The sequence below is a fragment of the Microchirus variegatus genome, assembly GCF_963457635.1.
Source record: "Microchirus variegatus genome assembly, chromosome: 11".
Taxonomy (NCBI): Eukaryota; Metazoa; Chordata; class Actinopteri; order Pleuronectiformes; family Soleidae; genus Microchirus; species Microchirus variegatus.
This window is the reverse complement of record NC_139812.1, coordinates 17,752,844-17,769,797: the sequence shown is the minus strand read 5'-3', so window position 1 is coordinate 17,769,797 and position 16,954 is coordinate 17,752,844. Positions and strand designations below refer to the sequence as shown.

At 40.2% G+C, this 16,954-nt stretch overlaps 1 protein-coding gene across 1 annotated transcript in view; it reads right to left on the bottom strand.

Annotated features, from left to right (window-relative positions):
- slc35f3b (solute carrier family 35 member F3b) overlaps nt 1–16,954 on the bottom strand; it is a gene marked incomplete at both ends in the record, with an annotated part of 53,342 nt that overhangs the window by 36,132 nt on the left and 256 nt on the right. Inside the window, one exon of the mRNA XM_083897194.1 lies at nt 16,056–16,270. Coding sequence (XP_083753320.1) covers nt 16,056–16,270 — 215 coding nt within the window. The remainder of the gene's footprint in view (nt 1–16,055; nt 16,271–16,954) is intronic.

Below are 16,954 nucleotides of genomic sequence, written 5' to 3'. Positions count from 1 at the left end.
TGTGCTGTCAGTAGTGTACAATTCACACTCTTGCTCTCTCTCCATCTTCACTTCTCAGCCTCAAACAGTATGAGCAGAGCACCCAGACAAACAGTGCACAGACACGGCCGGACAGAAATAGAACTTGATGCCCTCGAGTTCCCAAATGCACGGCTTTTTCGTGCTCGTTACACACTTTACGGATTCTTCATCAGCCGCGCGACTGTATCGCCAAAACTGAGGCAATTTATCATTCCCGCGAGAGCAGTTCTCATGAGAGGGAAGTGTGTAGCTGTAGATAAGTGTGGCACAGGGAAGTAACAGGGGTGAGAAATGTCACCTGAAGTCCCGCTTCTCCACAGTAATTATATGAGATTCAGTAGAGACACAGGGTTTTGGCCAGGATATTAACTTCAACTTTAAAACCTTAATAAAAAGAATACTTTGACTGATAGTTAAAGCAATCTTACTGTGATTCCTTCATTAACCGATCTTAGAGTACTGCTCTTAAAAGTGTGGACTGATGCATAAAGTGTGCACTTGGTCACAAATGGGGAAGGGGTTTGTGCATTCGCTTGATTTGAATAAGCATTTTTGATTAAGTGCTTGTTCTGTACATGCGGGCTGAAAATTTGGACCAGTCAGCTCCCCGAGGGGGAGAAGAGAGATTCAAGCTTCCTGGCTCCTTCTGCCCTCCTCCAATGGCTGTCGGCTCTCATCCATATCCACAACCTCCTTAATTGCCTGATTTCCTGACCCTCGTTGGTTACTTTGGACGATGGGGGCTGGGAGGGAGGGGTTTATTATAATAATAATAATGACTTGCAATGACATGCATGGGGATATTTTGGTCCCTCACCAACAGCACTGCTCTTCTGGGGTCCTCAATACAAATGTACACATGTGGAAATCTGAACCAGACATAATGTTAGAAATCACTATAGTGGTAATTAACAGAGAGGGAATTAAGCTATGTGAGAATGTTCATGATTTATGAACCATTTAGATAAATAAATTAGTAATAATGAGTCCCTTTAGCTTAAGTTTCTCATTTGAGGTTGTTATTTTTGAGTTTTTCTTTATCTCAGTCATGGGCTCTCTACAAGATTTATATATATCCAGACTCTAATTGGAAGCTATAGGAAGCATTTAGAGGCTATAGGAAGCATTTAGAGGCTGTTATTTCTGCAAAAGGAGGATGCACACGCCTAATTTTGTTTAAATAATTCTTGCACACTTTCTGTAAATCATATAAACTGTATTTCACTTCTCAAATATCACTGTGTTTGTCTCCTATATGATATATTTAACTTTAGCTGTAATGAAATTTTTTCAAACTTTTGCATATATATTTTATATATATATATATATATATATATACATATAAAAGAATAGAAATTTAAATCCAGATAGAAAACTGTAACATGCATTTTGTGACATGTAATTAATGGTGCAAACAATGATATTCAAATATAGCATAACCACAGACAGTAATTAAAACAACATGAAATATACAGCAACATAATTTAAGTGCAAAGGACAGCATTGCAGTAAAAGTGTTTAAATTAATAGTGTTAATATTGACCTGTAAATTGTTATTTCTCTTTTGTATGTTTATATATTATACTGTATTTGGGGCAGACTGTTATGGGAAAAAAGTATGATTTATTTATATATCTTGTTGATTTATTTTGCTTATTTTAAGCAACTACACTCATGTGACACACAATGATATGCTGCACCCAGAGGCTTTGTGGGTAACCAGAAATGATCACACCTCTATGATGTCATCACCTGTTGATTGGCAAATATCATAGTATATCAATTAGTGGAAGGGAATCATATTTCAATATTACTATTAAAGCATTTTCTCAGTTTCACGTTGTTGCTGATATCATTGGCTCATGATACACTGAAAGAGGATCCATCATGTCTGGCTATCTTTTTTTTATTTTAGAGGACTGCATCCATCAAAAGTTAAAATGTGCTTTTGTGTCCTCAGGAATGTACTCCTGACACTTAGTGTTAGCTTTGAAAGACACAAGAAGGGGGACATGAAATATCTTTTAAGTCATGCCCTGCTCAGCAGAGGAGTTATGGTTCACTATTTATGAAATGCACCGTGCAGCGAGGAAACTAGAAACCGGTTAGTCATTAGTAACACTCGTGTTAACTTGGCGATAATCTGTGAGACAGAATGAGCGACGGAGATTTCTGTCAAGACGTTGGAGAGCAAGCGTGATGTCACATGTAAACAAATAGAATACATTTCAATTAGTCTTCCCCCTTATGAATTGAATAAGTAACACTTCATTAACCAAATGAACTGCAAGTCTCTGTCTGCATGAACCTCAGTCTAATGAAGCCATGAGGAATATAACATCATAAAAAAAAGAGTGAAGATCATTCCCTTTTGAACAACATCAGACCTAGGGGATCAGCTGTCAAATGTTCACCAATGATATTTTCTGTCGTGCAGAAAAAACAACTAACTGGCCTATGGCAGCGTGTGCAGAGGCAGGGGGGGGGGTCGCTATCATGTAGAAATCGATTCATCTTTCCATCGTCGCTTTGTTGATCCTCAAAGGCTCATCTTCTTTCGCTGACTGATGTGGTTTTGGTGTGGCTGCAGTGACTTTTCTCTGGAACTCTTTCACCCCCACTCTCTCTCTCTCTGTATGTGTGTGTGTGCGTGCGTGTGCATGTGCACGTGCACAATCAGCAACATCCTATCAGGAAACTCTTCGTCTGCTGAAAGGAGCACTTTGGTATTTTCAGCTTATTTACCGTCTTTGTCGGAGTGTGCATTTGTGTGTGTTTTACTATGTGTATTTACTTTTCTGCTCCACTCTCCAAGATAACATTCAATTTTATATCTGGCAGTTACCGTTTAGGAATGAGCTAACGTTACAAATGTGTGCGAGTCCTGAGGGTTACCGTAATGACAAGTATATGGGCGCACAGCTCTATTTTTCTGCTTTCCGGAATCGATCCATCCGTCTTCTACCGCTTTATCCTCCACATGAGGGTCGCGTGGGTTGCTGTGCCGATCTCAGCTGTTATAGGGAAAAAGGCGGGGTCACACCCTGGACAGAAGGTTCGAATTTTCTAGATATCTCAAACGGCCTAGGAGTTACGGTAGTTACGGGGCAACGACAAGCTGGTAACAGAAGGGTTAATTATTATGTAAGCAAGAGGGCCACCATTTTGTTGCTGTCATGTTTCTACAGCAACACTTTGTTCCAATCTGCATGACTCGACATTAGAGGCCACTACGTCTTACACATTGGATTTATAATTGGTGCAAATACTGGATTTTGACAAATGACAAGTTAAACTTCTGTAAACTGTATTAACTTTCTCCTCTTGTTGCTGCGCAGTTGAGAAATGTTCCGAATTAAAATGAAATGCTTGGTGTTTACGCTTCGCGAGTTTGCACCACTTAAAGCTCAAGTCCATAATTTGTTTTTATAAAATCTACTTCATGTGTGGATGAAGGTTGTCTGGGAAAAAGCAAAAGCAAACAAATCAAATGCCTTTAAAACACACAACACACACTGCATTTCCACTGAAAATACTAAGGAATGGCACAGAAAATGGAATGTAGTATTTATGACAGCACTTTTTCCCACTGTCTTTTTTTCAGTCACCTTTATTAATTCATATTTATCAGAACTTGAAGAAGTTTTCAACAAATAGGACGAAAAGTGTTTTTAAAAAGTAATTATAGATTATAGCAAGTAAGATATAATACAATAATGTGATTTTTTTTGTGTGTGTGTTGTTACTGGTGCATAGTGTACAGAGTGAGTACTAAACAAGCCTGCTTTTCTCCTTAAACATCAAAATTTCCCTTTAATCCCTGACTTTAGAAAGATGCAAAAAACATGTCACAGAGGCTTAACTGCACTGTTTGTGTAGTATTGTTTTTCTCCAGGCTGCACCATTAAATCCCCCCTCCCTCCTAATATCCATGTGTAAAGATAATAGGAAAAAGCGCTGCCTCCGTATCAATTCTGCAGCCATGGGTGATCCGTGATTTAAATTCTGACAAACACTGGACTAAATGAGACTTTGCTCTGAACACATGCATGGCTGCTCTTTTTCTTTTCCCCATTCATTAAACAACAGAAACCAAGTCGAATCAAATGTGGAGCTCACTTGATTATTTTTTTTGTGCTGCAGCAGAAACACTTCAATGATGACACATCTCTTTTCTCTATGCCTCTAAATAGTTTTTACACTGAAATAGAAAATTGGCTAACATAGAGGTCTCAAACTCGCGGCCCCCCCAATCAATTTCATGCGGCCCTAACCTTAAACTTTGCACGTTCACGTGTAGGACTTAAAAAGAAGTGGAAGATGAAATTACCCATGATGCTTTGCAAATTCAGCCTGCTGATATTTTTCAACGATGGCGGCCACATTTTCGTGGAACGAGGAACATTTTCGTTGTCATGTATTTTCGCAAATAAACACGTTACAATGTCAAAGAGAGAGTATGCCCGTCATGCAGAGCTACATGACAGGCAAACGCTCTCGAAACACTCGGCAAATAGCCGCTAGCTAGCTCTGCTACATCTGGGTAGTTTTGGCTGTGTGTACCGGCGTTCACTTGAACACAAATATCCTGGACTTGTCAGATTTCAATAGAATTGTCAACATGTGACGTAGGTTACATTCGTTACGTTCACTGCGCTAATTTGCATATAGTGGTGTCCCAATACCACTTCTCTTAGCAAGGGGAATTTACGGTTGAGGGCACTCAAAACCAAATGGACATTTTAAGGGGGAGGTATTGGGACGGAGTCTTAGAGTGGATGCTTCTGTGGGTGTGTCTGCTTGTCTTTTCCCCTGCAGGTTGACCAGAGAAACCCCCTTTACCTGGTTTCCCTCCAACTCACCTGCAGCAGATTACTCTGATTGCCACCACTCACTCACTCCAGTTTGGACCAGCTCACCGGTATTAGCCAGATTATTTTGTCTTTCTACAGGGAATATTCAGCCTTAATGCGTACCCTCTCAGCCACGGTAACTTATTTTCATTTTCATTTTTTTCCTAGATTAACTGTCCTTTTTGTCCCTGCCTGCTCTCTTTGATTTTTTTGTTTACCCAGGCTTTCTTGCTGTTGGTTATTTGTTGTTTTTGGACTGAATCCTTAATTTCTCTTTTTTTTTTAAATTAACAATTTAATATCTAATCCTCAAAATGTCCTTCTGTACTTTTTATTATTATACTTATTTCAATCATAAAAGGGCCAGAAAATGTCCTGTAACTGAGTGCTTTTGTCCATTTTCCGTATTTTTTCAGTTTAAAACATATTTAAAATAACATCTGTCTTTTTTTATTTCAATGTCCAAAAACAGGCCAAAAACAAGAATCTACAAGTACAGGTTTTTCCTCTCTGGTGACTAAGATTCTGATTCGCCGGCTTCCTGAAACATCGTGAGTGAAATTACTGTATAATTAAAATAATGCAAAGTGTGATATGTTCGGTGTTAAATAATTATTTTCGATTTTACTTTCGACAAAGTTTTTGTGTCTGCATTTGTGGTTTCGCAAACGCCTCGTGGCAACTTAACATATGCTCATTTTGCATCACAAATATGTTTGTTTTTAGCGTGAACATCCATTGTTCCACATCAAAGCAGGCACTTTTATTCGAAATATCGTAAAGCAAACCATTGTGGCCCTCTGTTCATTTGAGTTTGAGACTTTTGGACTCAGACGAAGTGTGACAAGGTCAGAGAGGGCGAGACTGGAATGGGTTTAGGTTCAGCAGCATGTATGCTGGGAGATGGAACTGTAGTTTCTCCCCCACGTTCAGTCACGCATACGGAGTGTAAGAAATGCCAGTCTGACAAATAAAAGCAGACGGTGAGTGTGCAAAATAAAAGGTAACATGAGCAGATGTTGCAGGGCTGTGCAGGGGTAAAAAGAGGAGTTTAATATCTTTATCTTTTTATAGATTTTTTTTGTGGAACTGGCCCAGTGTCAGTGGGCCACTGTGTCATTGTTTTACATGAACATTAAAAATTAAAAACACATTCTCATTATAGGCACAAACATCTGCAGAATCCACGATGATAACTTTCACTTACTTAACTTAAAGTGCGTGTAAAGCAAGTGCAGAGATTCTCCTCTTCGTGCATTATATATGTTCGAAAACAGTGGCTGAGAATATGTACAAAAAAATGTAAATATAAATGTGTAGTAGAGTTTCTCTGCAGTGTTCTGTTGTAACAATACACAATCCGGCACCTTGCTTTATTAGCTCCTATATACACAACTGCTTTTGGTGTGTAGCTGGATGATATGTCTTTGTCCCTCGATGCAAAAACGCATAGAAAAGCTCTGCTGCTTTAATTAAAATTGGTTAAGATGAGGATATAAGAGCAGACTACTGCTGCAGGTGCACTCAAAGAGGGAGATAGCGAGGGCAGGACTGTAGCTAAAGCAGCTCTGTGTTTGTGTACATTAATGCAAATTGAGTAATCATTCAAATTTGGCACGGTGGTTAGTAACAGCGTCCCCATAAATACATACAAATTCGTAATCAGCTGTGATTTGTAAAATACAAAATGTCCATTTGATTCTGTTGAGGAACATTTGCAGATTTTTTATTTCTCTCATTAATAAATATGAATTAGCACTTGACGAATTAGTCACCCGTGTGACTAATTCAGCATATGGACAACATGAGTCACTCGAGCTGATGTCGACGAGTGTTTGACCTTTGAGGGGGTGGAGTCTATGTACTCGCATACATGTGCTCTAATTTGTTGAAGTGCAATTTTGCTCATTTTGATTGCAGTAGTGCAATATGACATTTCTATTTACTGAAGTAGGACTGTGTGCGACAACCCTTTGTATGTGATATTAATATACACAAGGCGGTACAGGCCTCAGTGCAGATATACTAACATCATATCACTGTACTCGGGGTAGCACGGTGATCATCTTCCCTTTTTATGATGAAATCCACTCAAGCCTCTTGTAGGAATCATGACTAAGGCCTGTGGTGTCAGACTCTGATCAGACCTGGATCCATGCACTGAGAAGGTCAGCTGTCGGTCACAAAGCAAAGCAAGCACCAGCCATGCATATTGCACGGTGGGTGGAGTGGGGTGGGGGTCACATATTCAAGCTTTAAAAAATGTTGGGGGGTTTTTTGTCCTTATGTCAAAGCTATTGATTTTATATCGCATTTTTTTTTAGTGCTATAAAGTAGCAATAATAGTGCATGTCACAAAATTATTATTTTTGGTCATAAATATGAGCCAAATGAACTTTGAAATGTGACATTTTGAGTACTTTTTGCTCAGGTGTGTTTATGTAGTTGGTGGGAAATAAAGGATATAAGACTTCCTAGGGTTAACGTGGGAAATGCAAATCTGGCAGGGAAGGTAAATGAAGCCGTGTCCAACTTTTAATAACAAAGTCAGCTTGCTTTGAATTTCACTGATAAAACTGCCTCTTGTTTCTTTTTATTCTGCTATACTTTTAGACTTGACACTCTTTCTTGTGTTACATTAATTATGTCTGGACTTGTTTTCACTGCTCAGAGCAGAATAAATAACACAAGAATATAATTTAAATCTGACACTTTGAAAGCTTAAAGTCTTTTGCGTCATGTGATTCCTATACTCGCCCTCTCCTATCAAAAGATGCCCATCTAATTACTCACACAAACCCCATTACAGTTCACTCTTTTATATATATTTACAAGAACCACTCTTCGCCACAACAGAGCCTGGATTAATTACGCTGAGGTAGGAGTCATCACTTCACAACTTCTAATTAGCAGCAGATAAAAGTGGGTGAAAGAGAGAGAGAGGGGGAGAAAAAGGGAGGATGACAGTGAGGCAGGATTTGACATTAAATTGGCAGGATTTCCATTACAAGCAAGAGTGAGCACAAGGAACAAAGCGCCGCAGATGTAATTCAGCGAGCACGACTGTCTTTGGGATTAATTCTGAGACACAAAAGCACTAACAATGCTGGGTTGAGGCAACTCCTTGTTTTGGATATTAAGGTATTGATTCTCTAGGGGTTCACACATGCAATATATACCACTAAATCTCTCCCACAAACCTGACTCAGTGAATCTGCAGTCTAATTTGGTCTTCTGCATCCACTCCCATGCTCATCTCCACCACGTTGCATGGATTGAGACATGCGAGCAGCGGAAAAAGAAAAGACAGACTGGCTTTTCTTTCTCTTTGAAGTGACATGGCTGATTTCGCAGATTCCACAGGCCGTTGGGCACATGCGATAATTTCAGAAAAGCAGGTGTGTGATGATCTGTTAAATTATAGATGAAATGTTACACAACTGAAGCTGCCTCTCCCTTATCAGAGATTCTTTAACAAAAACAACTTAAAATACACTTGTTCAGAGGAGCCCTGCTGGCAATTTCTCTACAGAACATTAAACCTGAACCACTCACCATAAACTGTGCTTCTGAACAAAATGGGGAAATTATTCAGGGACTAGTTGTTGTCGAGTGCATGCATAATCCCCAATTCATTTTTGAACCAATTTAAAGATGTTTATCTGTCAACTGGACCCCTAATATGCCTCGTCCTTGAATCCATTCTTCAAGTGTGTATTTGGCTTTTCATCAGGACAAGGTCACTCCTCATCATGACTATCCGCTTGTTCTTTTATCGTTGATTTTCCTCATTCCCTTTGGTGAACCCATGGCTATTGATATATAAATACCCACATTTGGAAAAAGGGACTGCATGTAATCTCATAAATATGCAGTCCAACCCACTCGCATGAAATATTCAATATATCATGATGTTCAGATCCTCTGGGTATATGTTTTTTTTTTTTTCTTTTTTTTTTTAGTATGTTGTGCATATCACAAAAACATGTAGCGATGCTTTTTAAAAATGTATGTTCAGAGCAAGAGCAGCAGCAGCACAGAGGATAGGATCTCTGCAGGGTAATGACATTTTTACCCACAGTTTGAAAAATTGTTGTCTGTGCGTGCGAGTAAGTAAACGTGCACAAATTAGATTGTAACAGTGATTCTATTTACACATGGAAGTAATGTAATCTTGATTACACAGCTGCTGACATGACGGTGCCTGTCCTGCTCATGCAGTTTTGAATTTAAAAGCTACAGATGTGGATTGGATGGTTTTCACTTGCAGGCTGCTACCACAGTGTAGAGCCACTAAATCCCCTGACTTATCGCAGTGATAAAGTAACATTTTAAACGCTGCCGTCATATTATCCACCACTCACTCGCTCAATTACTGCTCTTTAGTACATTTCCCACTTTTCCACACAATTCTACATTGCACAAAATCAGATAAAGCTGCAACTAATGATTATTATTTTCATAGTCGATTATTTTCTTAAGTAATCGTGTTTGTCAAACCTGATATTCTCAAATGTCTTGTTTTTGTCCTCATACCAAAATGATTCAGTTTGAATGATTTCTTTATATGGAGCAAAGAAACCAGAACATATTCACAAAGGCGCCATATGTAAGAATGTGGCCAAAAACGGTTACTACACTCACTTTCAAAATACCGAGGTCTTTTAGGTCTCGTTTTCTCAATCATTGTAGCTCAGGCGTATCTGGCAACCCGTGGTTGCTCGGGAGCTGAGACTCTACTGACTGCAATAATTGGTAGACGACGTTAGGTGGCGCCACATGCCAAAACATGATTTTAAAACATAAACATGATTTACGGTCTGCAAAATATTTTTTTAATGCAAATATTTTGGCTGTACTGTTGTTGTTGGTGAGTTCAGTATGTTCTATGAATATTATTCCCGAGTCTCTGTGACATATTAGGAGGATTTTAGGGCCAGTTGCTTTAGATTTATTACATAATGCACATTTAAGAAGCTGAAACAATCAGAACTCTTCTTTTAATAATGAAAAAAGCTTCAAACAAATTTAGTCAGTCAAGTATTGTTTCAGCTCTAATATCAGGAAACAATATTACCTATGTAAATATGTAGTACAAATGTCTTGAGTGACTTCACACACACATCAGCCAGCTTCGAGAAAATGCCGTGTATAAATATGCTGCGTTCAGTCACTTCCAGTGTTCATGAGACGAAAAACAAGTTCAGGATGCCCTGTATACAACGCTAGAAGTACACAGTGAGACAAGTAGTGTTGGCAGGCTCTGTAGTGGCAGAAAGTAGGTCGAAGCGTCCAGCTGAAGTCCAAAAATAAAGGTAAAAGCTTCTTCTTGGGTTAAAAGGGCTTGTGACATGGATATAGAAGGGGCCAGGCATCTGGAATGGTGGAAATTTTATCCTAAAAAAAGAAAGAAACTTCTATCGATCTGAGGAGTTTGCAGGCAAACTTTTTTCAAGCTAGACTTATTAGTGCAGGGAGTTGAGCAAGCGAGAATATTGTGCATATTCTTCCATTTCTCCTTAGCTCCAGCTGAGCATGCATATTCCTGTTTCCTTCAGCTCCCACTGAGTTTAAAGGAATCATCTATACTCATCAGCCAAAGTTGGCCCATACCTTTCCCATCCCCTCCAGCTGTCGTGGATGTGTACCTGGGTATCTGTCTCGGCTCTCTCTCTCTCTTTCTCCAAACTGCTCGCACCTTGAGCTCAATCCTGAGCTCAAAATAGAACCCCATCTCATGTCTTGCCTTGTGCAAGTGTAAATTTGCACCACAGGGGATGCTATATTTGTGACAGATACCGTGTCTGTTGTCTCTGTTGTTGACAAATTGACAACCAGGCACACTGCTCCTCCATGTTTGAAGAAACCTCTTCTTTTGAATTCACATTAATATCAATCAACAAAACAAAAGCTTTTGTGTGTGCCTTTGTATCTTCAAGGTCTCTGCTTTCATGCTGCGGCAATATCAAATTCAGTTTACTTTTCTTGAAAATGTCTTCTCAGGACATTCATTCTACTGTATCATTTATTGATGAGGATGCAGGGAGGTTTTGTGAGATAATGTTTGATTTGAGTTTCTGCAGCACTGATAGTATCATCACTGTGACACTACTTGTCAAAAATGACCTCCACATTTTTGAGGGCACGTTCTATCTTTGTGAGGACATTTTGTCCGGTCCTCAAAAACTTGAAGGACTTTTTGAGGGTTAAAGCTTGGTTTTACGGTTAGTGTTAGAATTGGATATAGTTTAGGGCTAAGTTATGATGGTTAAGGTTGGGTTAACCCTAATGCATTATGTAGATCAGTGTGCTCTAAGAATGTGTGTGTTATCTTCTCTCCAGTAACCTTTCTCCAGTAGCTATTGACCTTTCCTTTGATGTCGACATCATCCCTCCATGATAACTTTCAATACAGAGTTTTGCCTCTCATGCAGGATATAACGTGTACACTGTAATGATTTGTTGTCAATCGCAGATGCATTTTGGCTCTATATTTATGAGTTAGCCTGTCAGTGGACAGGGAGAGAGGGACGGACGGACGGAGATGCCGCGGTCTGAGTCTGAGATGAGAAATGGTCACAGGACATTGCAGCTATTAGGTATGCAACCAGCTGAGTTCACACATGCTAGATCCATCCAGTGCTAAACACCACCCAGATGCACAGCTGTGACATCTGGGGATGAAAGGGACAAACCTGCGGTATAATTGAATGATTTTTGTGTTTTTAACAGCAAAAGCTTAATTCTGTCTGTTTTATGTTTGCATCCATGTATTTGACTGACAGGTCCGGTAAATTAACAGTATCTTCATGTGTTTGTTACATATGCAAATCCGTGCAGTCTCATATTCAGGATATTCAAAAGCTCCATTAAATGTGACTGAAAAGCCACACTTTCATCCTCAGTCTCAGCGATGGTCTATGACTAAAGCTCCTCTTTGTTCCACCTATCATTCTGCTTACTCCTATGTGAGAGAGCACGCTGTTGTTTTGGAAGGCTTGTCGGCAAATGAGACAAACAGGCATCTATTTGCACTCTACTGAGAAGTACTCAGCCTCCCACCTATCCTGAAACTGGCTGCATTCAGCATCAGCCCTTCACTCCTCGGCCATTAGCTGCTGCTTTCCATCACTGGGTCCTAGTCAAGTCGTGTGTGTCAGAGGAGGCTGTGGGCTGATTCTGTCCAACACATGGCATGCAATTGTGTGCAATGTGTGACTAGCGAGGCTTCTGTCACAGTGCTACAAAGCACAGCTGTAGATATAGGTGGGCCAGAAGGAGCTCAAAGCTGTGTGGACTTTGAACGTGACATGTGGTAATTTTGCGTTTGATTTCATCCACTAGAAACAAGAGCAATCTAAACAAACTAAACATTTTTCTCCGAGGCAAAAATGGGACGTTAATTAACTGAAAGGTCACATTTCCCTGTATGCACACAGACAATGTCTGACGCAACAGAGAGCAATTCAGCATGAAATACTATTTGAACAGTAAGGTCTGTTCATTTGTTTCTGCCCTGCGTGAGGTTTGTAACTCGAGCAGTGATTATTTATTTATTCTGAACACAGACATTGAATGTTTGTGGAATGAAAATCCTCTCATTTGATGTAGAATGCCTGTTGTTTTCAGGGGAGTAACACGTTTGTTGAAAACAGTGGTTTGATGAAAACAATTTTCCAGTTACCACCGACGTTCCCCAGGGTTCTGTCCTGGGGCCCCTTCTAATTATTATCTACTTTCTACCACACAGTAAGTTTAATATCAATGTCTACTGCTACACCCCACCCCCGTCTGGCCCAGGGGCCCCATATATTTCAGTATGAAACAAAAGCATAGATTTGGAGTATGTTGGTCTTTAGAGTCCCTGCTGCGCAAAGCAAATCTGTCTGACACCATAATCAATCACCGCAATAACAATCATCTTCACATAAAACGCTGTGCCTTTAGATTGAGGTTGGAGTAATCAGATTCCAAGGCTCACAGTATTAAAATGTCGATAAAAGAATATATGAAACCTATGTGTACAAATATGTGGCTGATAAATGGGCAGTGCATGGATACGTGGACAGGAATTGAGCCTCTAACTGGAGGGTTGCCAGTGTGAATTCCCTCTAGGTCAAGTGCTGGGCTACCCCTGAGCTTAGGTACTCAATCACCATTGTTCATTGTGGACATTCTAAATTGACCGATATGCTGTGTTTCCATCATGGTGCAGTTTGGTACAGTACAGTTTGGAATGGTAAAGTCAATGAATAGACATAGAACTATGACATTGAACGCGACACAGCAGACATCAAGCTTTGTGTGACAATAGGCTGCGGGCATTCCCCTCGATGTCCACAGGATTTACACCAATCGCAAGGGAGTGACATTTTCTGTCGCACCAGTTAGCTGACTACTGTATTTGACTTTGCTACCCCCAAGGGAAAGCTATAAAAGTATGGATTGGTTGGGGCTTGTAATTTTGGTACTATTCCTAATAGAAACACACACAAAAAGACATAAAATACTGTGCCGAACCTTTCGACTAGGTGGTAATACGGCTCTAGTGCTGGTTCCAAGCCCAGAATGAATGGGAGGGTTGCATCAGGAAGGGCATCCGGAGTAAAAATCCCTGCCAAATCCCACAAGAAAAAATCATGCAGCTGCACGCTGTCATATGGAAATTTCATAATGTGCCAATGGCTACCAGCTAAAGGTTGTCCTGCAGCAATAAAAATCAAACATTCACATCAGAGCAACAGTTAACCAGCAAAGGAGCAAAGGATTGACAGTTGGTTGAGCTTGTGATTGGTCCAGACAGCACCACAGAGAGACAGAAATCCCAGCTGAAGTCACAGAGTAAGACTGTAATTACACGCCGTACAATCAAAATCAGCAGCAGTCACAACTCGGACATTTTAAGTTCACAAAATATATTCACACAAATAAAAAAAAAAAACGATGCAAATCTACTGATGATCTAAAGTGATGAAAGGAACCCAGAGAGCAAAATAAAAAAAAAACTGTGTTGAAAACTTTTTTTTCTTCAAAGATCCGACTGCTCCAAGCAACGTCCTTCATGTCTGACTCGAATAAACTCCTTTGATGCAAAGATTGGCTTCACTGCAGCAACCAAGAGCAGCAAAATGCTTCAGCAGATAACTGACAGAATGCAGCTTTATCTGAATTCTCATTCAGATAAGCTCTCTTCAATATGTGCAGTACATAATAAACACAAGCCTCGTCCTTTGCTTTAACACGAAATGCAGGCTAATGTAAAGGATGAGTGGGAAAAATTATGGATGGAAGCAATAGATCCTGATATATGGCCTCTTTCACACTTATAATTACCATTCACACCATTCCTATTGCCAGTGCCTGTTCTGCCCAGTCACCCTTACCTCACCTGCTGGTGAAAGGTGGAAATAAAATCAGGCAGAGAGAGATAAAACAAGTATTGGGTCCAACTGCAGCAGCTGCCACTGGAGGAACAATTTCCACTGAGGAAATCATGGCTCTGGAAAAACAAGCCTACAAACCGTAACTCGAGCCATAAACCTAACCACTAACATTTTAGACACAGTCCCTTATGTGAGTGATTTCCCTAGGGGACATGTCTTTCCAGAGGTGTGTTTTCCTAAGTGCCATTTGACTGCAGTTGGACATCGTTTCAGTGGTCACTATTTTGTTCACTATAGGTCGATTGTTTAGATCGGGGTTTCCCAATCCTGGTCCTTAAGGACCCACTGGCCTACATGTTTTAGATGTTGCCCTGCTACGACACACCTGATTCAGCTCGTCATCAAGCTCTGTGAAAACTGACTAAACACGATCCCTAAGGATGTTCCATCCATCAGCATGTTGATGTCAAATTAGCAACTGTGGTTGCTAAAGTCGAAGTGACCGGTCATTATTTCTGGTTCGGTTTGACAGGAAGTTTTATTTTGAAAGTCTGTAGCTGTGTGTTTTGATGGAACTTAACAGCGGAAAAAGTATGAAGAAAACGAAAAAAAACAAAGTTCAGAGGAAGATAAACATTACAAAGATTAAGTGGATAACGCATATGACAAATAGCAGTTGATAGGTTATTAACATCAGTCAAGAGTGGCAACAAGGTAAAAATTGTTTTGTGTTTTTTGTTTAATGGCTAGCTTTGTGTGAACGTTTGTGACTACTAGCTCAACTAAGTGGTGGATATCCATCTGATATTACTGCTGTTATTTGCCACGGAAATGTTAATGTTGTGTTTTTTTTCTTACGTTTATCATTATGATGTCGGTAAAACGATTAAACTGTTTACTAGTGGAAATGTGATATAATGTTGCCCCGCTATGACACACCTGATTCAGTTCATCATCAAGCTCTGCAAAAACAAGAATCAGGTGTGTTGTGAATAGTGACTAAACACGATCCCGAAGGATGTTCAGTTCATCAGCATGTGAATATGTCAAATTAGCAACTGTGTTTAGCTAACCGTTCATTATTTCCGGTTTAACGGGAAGTTTTATTTTGAAAGTCTGTAGCTGTGTGTTTTGATGGAACTTAACAGAGAAGTTCCATCAAAACACGAAAAAACGCACTTCAGAGGAAGATAAAGATTAAGTTGTTGTCCTTGAGTGTTTTTAGCACCAGTCAAGAGTGGCAACAAGGTAAATATTGTTTTGTGTTTTTTATTTAATGGCTAGCTTTGTGAACGTTTGTGTCTGCTAGCTTACTTAGTGGTGGAGATCCATCTGCTATCACTGCTAAGTTAATGCTAATGTTGTCAAATGGTTGTCTACCTCTTACATTCATACATCTATGATTATGGTGTTGACAAACTATTTAAACCTGGGATTAAACCGTTTTTACCAGTGGAAATGTGATATAATATTCAACTGGGACCCAATGTGCCATTTTAGGGGTCTTGCTCTGTCTCTGTTTTTAAAAACACATCCACCCACATAAAATAGAGCTACCATTTCACTAAGAGCATCAAGCTGCACCTTTGGAAACTAAGTGATGTTGAAGAGCCTTTTTTTTAATTAGACCTGCATCATATCACCATCACACTGATGTGGGCTGCCTGGGTTTCACAGCCTGACTGTGTGGACCAGCATCTCATTTAAAAAAAAAAAAAAAAAACACCTGCAGATCTCTACATGCACCACTGCATGTTACAGCCATAGAAGTTCACATATATGTGATAAACTGACTCACTTTTGTAGCTCGCATTCCATGGCTGATATCCATAATACCCAGTGATCCGCAGTATCCGCTCCTCTATGGAGGCGCTGTTGATGTCCTCAACTGAGCGCGAGGACTTGAGGTCCTCTTTGATGGCCTCGTCCACCACCAGGTACTTGAGCTGTCTGAGCTGAGGGCTGATGTCCGAAAGCCTTCTGGGGCTCACGTCGGGAGACTTGCGCATCCCGCTGGGAAGTAAGGAACAAGAGGAAGGCGGTGCGTTACAAGACCGAGAGAGACACTGCTTAGGCGAAGGGGATTGGGAGGCTGTACAGCCTTATATGTGACTTGATAAGATAAGAGTTCTCCTTGGTTTAAACCAGGGAAGTCAGTCAGTGCAGTGGGCCCCTGCAGCACCTCTCTGTGCAGTGCTGAAATCATCATCACTTCACTGGCCCTGCATGCGTCCGCACAGCAACACTGAGAGAGAGAGAGACACTAAGCCAAAGTGACTGGTCCTGCAAACTGTTTGTATATCCTTCTATGCACTGTGCGAATGCAGTTCTGGGCTTATAAGAAACTAAATAATCGATTTAGAGTTATTTATCTGGAAGCGGCTCTTGTGAGAGCAGCGCTGAGCCGGACACGGGGACGCACAATTACGCACAGCCTTCTACTGACATCAGTAGACTGATGTCGGTAGAACAACAAAAACACACACACACACACACACACACACACACACACACACACACACACATTCATCATGAATGACCAGTGGAGCAGAATTGTGAAGCTTTGCAGCACTGTGGTGACCTGAAAGCCTCTCAGCTATTATGAAACATCATTTACTTATTCACACCGAGTGGAATTTACTCTCCATGCTACACAACCCAAACTGGAGCCTATAAATATAAAATGTAATTTGCATC